General features: G+C 36.3%; 1 protein-coding gene across 1 annotated transcript in view; it reads right to left on the bottom strand.

Annotated features, from left to right (window-relative positions):
• The window catches only part of CERS6 (ceramide synthase 6), a 766179-nt gene that overhangs the window by 16317 nt on the left and 738846 nt on the right, over positions 1-11016 (bottom strand). Inside the window, exon 10 of the mRNA XM_053712833.1 lies at positions 10151-10174. Coding sequence (XP_053568808.1) covers positions 10151-10174 — 24 coding nt within the window. The remainder of the gene's footprint in view (positions 1-10150; positions 10175-11016) is intronic.

Raw genomic sequence — 11016 nt, 5'->3', positions numbered from 1 at the left:
TCATTTTATAAAAAAATAAAGAAAAAAATAAATAACGTATTAGTGAAAGGTTCTTTTAATATATTTAATTAAACTTAGTAGCATGATTATCTACCCCATTAGGATGAGCTAGAATGTGTGGAAAGCATGTTCTGTTCATGCTCTAATGAGTTTAAGCATAATCACTAATAGAAGATTAAGAAGTAAAACGGAAGAGAACGAGTTCATTGAATGGTATATAAAGGGGCCATATTCAATATCTCGGTAGCGAATCTCTGGCGAAGCCGATTGGTTGGCGAAGTGCATAAGGACACGCCTCTTGATGCCGCCCACTGAGACAAATTCTGTGAATTGTTTTTAACTACAATAGTTTTTACCTATTTTATTTTGTTTTAAGACACATACTTCTATTAAATTAAAGTATTTTGAGAGACAAATAAAATATTTAAGGTATCAGAAATAAAACAATACACTGCAGTTTCTGCAATATCTTAGAAACCTACACAAATTAAGACAGAAAAAAACTTTTTTTAAGAACATGGTTCAGCTTTGATATAATTTTATTTTGATTTCCCTTACAGTGTGCTTTGACAAAACCTCTGAATATTCTTAAAAGGCTGAACTGATATACTTCTCCAAGAGGTGTGTCCTGTATTTCTGTAAGTGAAGGAGAGACAAGCCCAGTCCAATATAGTACTGCATGACATGATAGTTCTGCTGCATTTAGAATTTGTGCTTTGTATTTTATATTATATTACTTTACATTTCAGATTAAGTTTTATTACATTTAAACTTTGCATTTTCTATTTTGTATTTTATTTTGCATATAGCAGTATATTTAGAATTGAGATTTTACAAATACTGATTATGTCTTCACAGTTTCTGTTTAACTTAAACAAATTAGGATCATACTTATCATATACATGTATATTTATGTGTATATTTTACAAATTACATTGCACTTTGTATTTATCCTTTTAAAATACAACTGAAAAATTGACAGCTTCAGTTTCCCAGAGAGCTTCATTACTTTACATGGGCTAGAAAAATAAAGATTCTCTAGTTTGGAGAGAAATTATGGTGCAGACTTCACTAAATTCTCTACGTAAGTCCCAGTGAGTTGAGAGATAACTTCCGTAGAAAGTAGTGGAGCTCTCTGGGATACAAAAGTTAACTGATATAAAGGCTCAGTTTACATCACTTTCGAATTAAACTGAAATGTCTTCACTAAAATTTAACTTGCTTTTTCCAATAGTTTTTTTTCTGTCAGTTAAATAAGTGAATTGTTCATTTTGAGCAAACTTTACATGAATACAGCTGGCGAGAAAATCAGTTAGACCAGCTTGTTTAAAATGCTTACAGCATTTCATAAGACTTGTTAAGGTTTACACATACACTGGGAACTCCCCTGTCCCTCCCACTTTCTGAAGCTATGTTTTATTTTTCAATAAAGAAAAAAACCAAGGGCAATGTAAGTTGTAAAAGATACACATAAATATAAAATGTATGATCCTAATTTGGTAAAGTAACAAAGAAACTTTTAAAACACAATCAGAAAAGTAAATGTAATACTACTGAAAGGATTCAATCTGCAGTGTAAAGTAATATAAAATACAATACACAAAGTGTAACAAAATTCTCATATCATGCAGTGTTATATTGCTCTGGGATTGTCTGTTTTTCAGATACATAAATGAGAGAGATCTTGCAGTGTTTAAGAGTTCCGTCCTTTTTCTTTGATCATTCAGTGAGTTCAGCCGTTGTGAAGTCTGCACTACAATTTATCTCTGAACAGGAAAGTCTGATCATCAGGCCTAGATACTGAACTGTATACTTTCAGAAGCCTAACTGTGCTACATTCTCAACAGGGATTGTTTGCTCATTGTACTAGATAATATATATCTGTCCTTAAAGGAATATGGAAGTCAAATAAAATGTTCATGATTGGGATGGAGAATACAATTGTACTTTTTGGAATCATTCTTCCCATAACACAATAATTACGTAGGCTCAGGAGTTGTAAGGTACCGCAGCAAGGTAATCCTCCACTACTGGCCGCTAGTTGGACGGTTCCCAAGCGTTGGTATAGTTCTTAGTGGAGAAGTTGCTGAGGCAAGGGCAGAGACATAGTGGAACCGGCAAGGCCAGCAACAGGCAGGAAATGTGGCCCAAAAGGGTACTTCAAGAGAGTAGTTGAGACAGGCAGGAAGTCGATACACTGTCTGGCAACAAGATACAGAATCAGCAGGCAAAAGAGTAGCCAAGTTCAGGAAAAAAGGTCAGAGGAATAATTCAGAAATACACAGTAATGTACACTCTGAGGAAGTCCAACAAACAGGCATGGAGGACTGGAAGTAATGAGTATTTAAAGCAGTAGCTGATTGCAGATTTGCCACAGCTGACAGGCAGGTTGAGCCAAAGAGTAAAAAAAACAAAACAAAAGAACAGGTTAGAAAGATAGAGCAGAATCTAGCTAACCTGTGGCTCAGAGGTAACTCACAGCAACACAAAACCAGCAGTTCCGGGTTCAATACCCATGTAAGTTGTTACAGGATTGTGAGAAACATGTCTATCACTATATGGCAGAAGAGATTGCAACAATGTATAACATTGTTACAAACACTACCACTATATAGTGCATAAAACATGAGTATGTTTCTGAGCCTACCTAGATATGTTCTAATGGAAAAGAGCAAAGTTTTAACAAAGAATACCTTGACAAAAGAAAAAATGGAAAGATTTGTATTGCAAACTATATATGACTTATGAAAGTTTGATTTTAACTTGCATGTCCCCTTAATTTGCCTCAGCTGAGGTAACAATATGACAGCTTAAATGCTTGTAATACATTTAGGGGGGGCAATTATCGAAACCTCACCAGATCAGACTTGTTTTTTTTCTGCTGACCCGTTGCCCTGGTGGTATTATCTTAAAAAGGGGCAGTCCCTACGAGAGCTGAAATGTCCTCTATTGAAACTAATGGAGCTTGCTGGAAAGGGAAACTTTGCTGTGTAGGGTGAAGTTATCAGTCGGTAGGGGGCGCATTTTAAAAATTAAATCCTACAGCCAATATAACTTGCATTACGCTACTTTCTTCGTATTGCATTTTACAATCACCTATATTTTCGTATGCATGTGTTTTTCTGTTGTTGTATTAAGTATTCTGAGCATTTCGTCACAACCTTACCACCTTTTCGTTTGTAAAAAAAAAAAAAATATAGTGAGAACTGTAGGGCAGAAATGTTTATATAATTACGTTGGGATTTGAGAGACAATTTCATACACGCTCTTCGAAAGTCCATGTTCAGCCCATTTTACAATAAAACAACAATTATGTTTTGTATTTTGTACTTAAAAGAATAACTACAACTTAAGCTGTGCATATTTAATATGATTTATTCATACAAATGTTACCTTTGTGATAAAAAACGATTTTTGGTAACAATTTTGTTACGATTTTTAATGCCCCTTAACAATACATTTGTTCCATGTGTATTTTTTGTGTGAATAGTTAAATTATTTGTTTCTATGATATTTAAATTACACATTTAATTGTGCACTTTTGTCATTTTTGCATTTCCTTCCCATATAACAATGCAATATAAGCCCCTTAGCGAGACACCCTGTTTTCAGGGTATTCCATAGTATTCCACCAGGAAAATAGAAGGACTGGTGAGTATTCTGAAAAATCTTGCCCACCCAGAGACCTTTATATAATCAGACAGCCCCTTAGTTTCTAAGTTGATATTTTTTTGCACTGCAGTATATACAAGAGCCATATACAAAATGAGTTTCATGTTATTTTAGAAAGACAATCTAGTATCTTTATCTATATGGATAAAGATCTACTGAACTATAAAAAAAAACAACTACATAGAAAATAATTTACAGCACATGGTAAAATTATATGACCATGCAGTAATTTGAATAAGCTTTAAAATACTTTTCTTTTAAAGTAACAAAGCATATTTAAAACAACAAATATTTAAGTAATACATTCTCTTAAAGGACCACTCAATGCAGAATTGCATAACTAACAGGGACATAATAAAAAGACAATGCAATAACACCTACTCTGAATTTCAAATAAGCAGTAGATTATTTTCTGACAAATTTAATTTTTCTCCCATTTTCAGTCCCCCTGTATCATGTGACAGACATCAGCCAATCACAGACTAGTATACAGATACCCTGTGAGCATTTTTTTGCATTATTTACTTACCCGGTATAGCACAAAACATGTAATCTTGGTGAATATCTCGCACATTTTATCATAGTACATTTTTGCTGCGGCCCAATATTAGGCTCATGGCACTGTGACCTTTTTTTCATAGTAATAAAAAATTTAACTGGCATTTTCCCTATGACAAACTTTATGTCAGCAGTTCTCAACTACAGTGCTCAAATGTCACTATTTAACCCTTTTGCTACTGGTAATTACAGAGAATAACTTGTAAATACTGGAGAATTTTTTTTTAACATTTTTGCTATCACTCCATTTAAATAGAAATAGAGCATTGTTTTTTATTTACCTATTAAAACCATATTTTTTATGTAGACAACCCAAGGTATTGATCTAGGCCCATTTTAGTATATTTCATGCCACCATTTCACCAACAAATGCGATCATATAAAAAAAATGTTAACTTTTTCATAAACTTTGGGTTTCTCACTGAAATTATTTACATATTGCTTGTGCAATCAAGACACAAATGGTTGCAAAAGCTTCTCTGGGATCCCCTTTGTTCAGAAATGGCAGACATATATGGCTTTGCCATTGCTTTTTGGTAATTAGAAGCCTGCTAATTGCAGCTGTGTTAATTAGGTTAATTTAGTTTGTAAAGTTAATTTTAGCTGTAGTGTCTGTAACGATCTGGCATCCGTCTTCACATGGTAACAGAGCACCGATCATGCTCCGTTACCACATGAAGATAGATTCCTACAGCACAGAAAAAGCAGCTACTGCTGGAACTTCATGAAGCTGCTACATTATGCAGTATGATGGGCTTTGTACAGCATTATTATTATTAATATACTTTGTTTATGAAGCGCCATCATACACCCCAGCGCTGTCCATGGATACAGTTTATTAAAAAAAACAATATAAAACTTGTAAGAGACAGGACAAAATTTACAAACACATACAGGAGGAATTAAGGGCCCTATTCCCGTGGGAACTTACAATCTAGAAGGGTAGGAGGTTGAGAAACCGGAGGTAAGGGCTGCAAGTTTGAGAAAGATGTTAATGCAGAGTTAGACAAGGAAAATGTTGTTAGGTAAGAGAAATATTGAGTTGGGTGGTAGGGTTCTCTGAACAGAAAAGTCTTCAGAGAGCATTTAAAGAAAGAAAGATTAGGCTCGCCGTAAACAGCAGTTAAGGTGCAGCGGTCTTAAGACCGCTGCTCCTTAACTTGTCCGCAACCGCTGAGGCTTCGGACAGCAATCAAGCAAATCGGAAACTACCAGAACTGCTTGTGCAATGTTAATTGGACATTTAACACCTGATAAAAATCCCTAAAACCTACTTTTTCTTATTAATAAAAATAAAATAATCACTGCTGACTATTTTATATGCTCCTCTTACCCCAAACTGTTGAAGGATATTGTTTTAAAATACAGCACTGATCCACTGTACATAATGATCATTTTATTAAAGTTAAGATGCATATAATGTGTATTATACATACATGGCTAAATCTAATACCTTTTATACTATAATAAATGTTTATTCAGTCACAGCAGCTCACACAGATGTGATCCTCCAAGTACACTGTATTTAATATAGCCGTGTGTGTCCTTGACTGCATCATGAGCATGTGACTTCTGTGCCCCTGCCTGTAGCGTGCGTTACAATATGGCAGCTTACATAGGAGAATCCAGCAGTGGATCAGTGCTGTATTTTAAAACAATATCCTTCAACAGTTTGGGGTAAGAGGAGCATATAAAATAGTCAGCAGTGATTATTTTATTTTTATTAATAAGAAAAAGTAGGTTTTAGGGATTATTAGAAGACAGGTTTTTAGTGTCCCTTTAAAGGCCGACAGCGTATGCTGTCGGCTTTTAGCAATGTCGGGCGGACATGATTCACTACAGAGAATTACGTCCGCCCACCATTTGATAATTCGGCCTCAAGGTGTCTATAATGAATCCCCTAATCTGGTCAGTATAAAATATGCCTTGCCTAAAAAAATGGATGGTTAAAAGTTTTTATATAGTAGAGGTGGTTCTACATCTTAACATCTTCTTATAGTACTAGCAAAGGTCCCTAGAAAACTATCAATGGCTGCCCACATGGAGATGGCAGAGGGTATAATGTTTACTTTTTCCTACTTTTCTTATTCATCATTCTCCTTGTACGGTTGTAGCAAAAAAACATATGCCTAGATTTAGAGTTTTGTCGGTAAAGACCCGCGTAGCTAACGCCGCTTGTTTTCCCAACGCACCCTTAAGACAACGCTGGTATTTAGAGTTGTCTGAGGGGCTGCATTAGGCTCCAAAAAGGGTGCGTTGAGCCTAATGTACCGCCACTTCAACCCTCAATACCAGCGTTGCTTACGTAGCGGTAAGCAGCTAAAACGTGCTTGTGCACGATATCCCTATAGGAAACAATGGGGCAGTTTGGGCTGAAAAAAAACCTAACACCTGCAAAAAAGCAGCGTTCAGCTCCCAACACAGCCCCATTGTTTCCTATGGGGAAACACTTTATAAGTCTGCACCTAACACCCTAACATGAACCCAGAGTCTAAACACCCCTAACCTTACACTTATTAACCCCTAATCTGCCGCCCCCACTATCGCTGACACCTGCATTCTATTATTAACCCCTAATCTGCCACTCCGTATACCGCCGCAACCTACATTATACCTATGTACCCCTAATCTGCTGCCCCTAACATCGCCGACCCATATATTACATTTATTATCCCCTAATCTGCCCCCCCCCAACGTCGCCGTTACCTTACCTACACTTATTAACCCCTAATCTGCCGACCGGACCTCGCCGCTACTCTAATAAAGTTACTAACCCCTAAACCGCCGCACTCCCACCTCACAAACCCTATAATAAATAGTATTAACCCCTAATCTGCCCTCCCTAACATCGCCGCCACCTAACTTCAAGTATCGCCGCTACTATAATTCAATATTATTAACTAAAGTATTCCTATTTAAATCTAAATACTTACCTGTAAAATAAACCCTAATATAGCTACAATATAACGAAAAATTATATTGTAGCTATTTTAGGATTTATATTTATTTTACAGGCAACTTTGTATTTATTTAAACTAGGTACAATAGCTATTAAATAGTTATTTACTATTTAATAGCTACCTAGTTAAAATAATGACAAAATAATAATAATTACAAAATTACCTGTAAAATAAATACTAAGTTACAATTAAACCTAACTCTACACTATCAATAAATAAATTAAATCAATTAACTACAAGTACCTACAATTACCTACAATTAAATAAACTAAAAAAAAACACTAAATTACAAAAAATAAAAAAAAGATTACAAGAATTTTAAGGTAATTACACCTACTCTAAGCCCCCTAATAAAATAACAAAGCCCCCCAAAATAAAAAATTTCCCTACTCTAATCTAAATTAAAAAAGTTAACAGCTCTATTACCAGTAATTAAAAGGGCTTTTTGCGGGGCATGCCCCAAAGAAATCAGCTCTTTTGCCTGTAAAAAAACACACAATAACACCCCCCAACATTACATCCCACCACCCACATACCCCTACTCTAACTCAAACCCCCCTTAAATAAACCAAACACTACCCCCCTGAAGATCTCCCTACCTTGAGACGTGTTCACCCAGCCGGGCACCGATGGACCAAAAGAGGACATCCGGAGCGGCAGAAGTCTTCATCCTATCCGGGCAGAAGAGGACATCCGGACCGGTAGACATCTTCATCCAAGCGGCATCTTCTATCTTCATCCATCAGGAGCGGAGCGGAGCCATCTTCTTCCAGCCGACGCAGATCCATCCTTCTTCCACGACACCTACTCGCCGTATGAAGGTTCCTTTAAATGACGTCATCCAAGGTGGCGTCCCTCAAATTCCGATTGGCTGATAGGATTCTATCAGCCAATCGGAATTAAGGTAGGAAAAATCTGATTCCGATCAGCCAATAGAATGTAAGCTCAATCTGATTGGCTGATTGGATCAGCCAATCCGATTGAACTTGAATCTGGCTGATTCAATCAGCCAATCAGATTTTTCCTACCTTAATTCCGATTGGCTGATAGAATCCTATCAGCCAATCGGAATTCGAGGGACGCCATCTTGGATGACGTCATTTAAAGGAACCTTCATTCTCCGAGTAGGCGTCATGGAAGAAGGATGGATCCGCGTCGGCTGGAAGAAGATGGCTCCGCTCTGCTCCGGATGGATGAAGATAGAAGATGCCGCTTGGATGAAGATGTCTACCGGTCCGGATGTCCTCTTCTGCCCGGATAGGATGAAGACTTCTGCCACTCCGGATGTCCTCTTTTGGTCCATCGGTGCCCGGCTGGGTGAACACGACTCAAGGTAGGGAGATCTTCAGGGGGGTAGTGTTAGGTTTATTTAAGGGGGGTTTGGGTTAGAGTAGGGGTATGTGGGTGGTGGGTTGTAATGTTGGGGGGTGGTATTTTGTTTTTTTTACAGATAAAAGAGCTGATTTATTTGGGGCATGCCCCGCAAAAAGCACTTTTAAGGGCTGGTAATAGAGCTGTTAACTTTTTTAATTTAGATTAGGGTAGGGAAATTTTTGATTTTGGGGGGCTTTGTTATTTTATTAGGTGGCTTAGAGTTGGTGTAATTAGCTTTAAATTCTTGTAATCTTTTTTTATTTTTTGTAATTTAGTGTTTTGTTTTTTTAATTTAGTTTAGTTTATTTAACTGTAGGTAATAGTAGGTACTTGTAGTTAATTGATTTAATTTATTTATTGATAGTGTAGTGTTAGGTTTAATTGTAACTTAGGTTAGGATTTATTTTACAGGTAATTTTGTAATTATTTTAACTAGGTAGCTATTAAATAGAAAGTTGCCTGTAAAATAAATATAAATCCTAAAATAGCTACAATATAATTTTTCGTTATATTGTAGCTATATTAGGGTTTATTTTACAGGTAAGTATTTAGATTTAAATAGGAATACTTTAGTTAATAAAATGTAATTTATTTTGTTAGATTAAAATTATATTTAATTTAGGGGGGTGTTAGGGTTAGACTTAGCTTTAGGGGTTAGAGTAGCGTTGAGGTCCGGTCGGTAGATTTGGGGTTAATAAGTGTAGGTAAGGTAGCGGCGACGTTGGGGAGGGCAGATTAGGGGTTAATAAATATAATATAGTGGTCGGCGATGTTAGGGGCTGCAGATTAGGGGTTCATAGGGATAATGTAGGTGGCGGCTGTGTGCGGTCGGCAGATTAGGGGTTAAAAATATTTACTATATATGTGGGGGGGCCTCGGTTTAGGGGTACATAGGTAGTTTATGGGTGTTAGTGTACTTTATAGCACAGTAGTTATAAACTGGCGTTAGCCCAGAAAGCTCTTAACTACTGACTTTTTTCTGCGGCTGGAGTCTTGTCGGTAGAGGCTCTACCGCTCACTTCAGCCAAGACTCTAAATACCAGCATTAGGCAGATCCCATTGAAAAGATAGGATACGCAATTGATGTAAGGGGATCTGCGGTATGGAAAAGTCGCGGCTTGAAAGTGAGCGTTAGACCCTTTCCTGCCTGACTCTAAATACCAGCGGCCGGCCAAAACCAGCGTTAGGACCCCTTAACGCTGCTTTTGACGGCTAACGCAGAACTTTAAATCTAGCCGATAGTTAACCTTTTTTCAAGCAAAGAAATTAAAAGAAAGGAAATAATCTTTCATATGCATGATATATATGAAATTATTCCTCTGTTGTAAAATATTTTTTTTTATAGTTTTTCTATTACTTGGCATAATTCTGACACAAATTTACAGATGAACATATTTTCCTATAATGCTGCCTTAGGCTTGTTATCATGTAAACCCCCTATCAACATATTTTGCTTGCTTCCTTCCTATTTCTTTATTTTTCTTTAAACACTGCAAAGTTGTTTACAAAGAGATAAGTGACCATCAGACATGATAAAACCTACAAAATTCATAACTATAGTTTAGAGCATCCTTGCTTAAACTTACATGTAAAGGATTCCATTTTCCAGTCTTCCATGATAGCAAAAATAGAAAAATACACATATAATACACAAATGCTAACACAAAGAGATAAAGCAAACATAAAATAAGTATATTTGTGTGTGTATATATATATATATATATATAAATATAAAAACACAAATATACAATATATCACAAACACATCAGAATATTTTAAATACTATCATAAATGCTAAAACATAGAGGTAAAGCATACAAAGTGCATCTTAATCTGATAAAATAATTTCTTTCATGATGGTGAGTGTCCACAGGTCATCATGTATGGGATTAAAGTCCAGTCCTAATGGAGGAGGCAAAACACCCCACACAACAGAGATTTAATGCCTCCCACTTTCCCATGATTCCTTAGTCATATATATGACCAAGAGAAACAAGAAAATAAGAAAGTAGAAAAGGGAAAAAAACAGGGTAAAATAAGTGCAAACTGGTACTGCTGCCAACTGTTATAAATAAAAACAAGGATGGGTCTCGTGGACTCTCACCATCATGAGCTAAATAATTTATCAGGTAAGCATAAATTTTGTTTTCTTTCTTAAGATGGAGAGAATCTACATGCCATCACATGTGGGATCCTATACACAAGCTGTGAAGTCCACAAAACCACCATGATAAAGGGCATGAAAAACAGTTTTTCTTTTTTTTTTTTTAGCGATACTAAAATGGCAATGCGGCATTCAAAATTTTCCTACCAAAATCAGACTCAGAAGAGTTAAAACATTTAAAAATATTACATTTGGGGGGCAGAGCCAAGCCGTGCAGGAACATGGCTGCACATTAGTTAAGCTCCGTATCAGCCTACACTCTCAGCATTATAAATGAGGTCAGGAGAT

Source organism: Bombina bombina, chromosome 1 (assembly GCF_027579735.1).
Source record: "Bombina bombina isolate aBomBom1 chromosome 1, aBomBom1.pri, whole genome shotgun sequence".
NCBI classification, from domain to species: Eukaryota; Metazoa; Chordata; class Amphibia; order Anura; family Bombinatoridae; genus Bombina; species Bombina bombina.
Note: the sequence above shows the minus strand (reverse complement) of the source record. Positions and strands in the feature narration are given on the sequence as shown.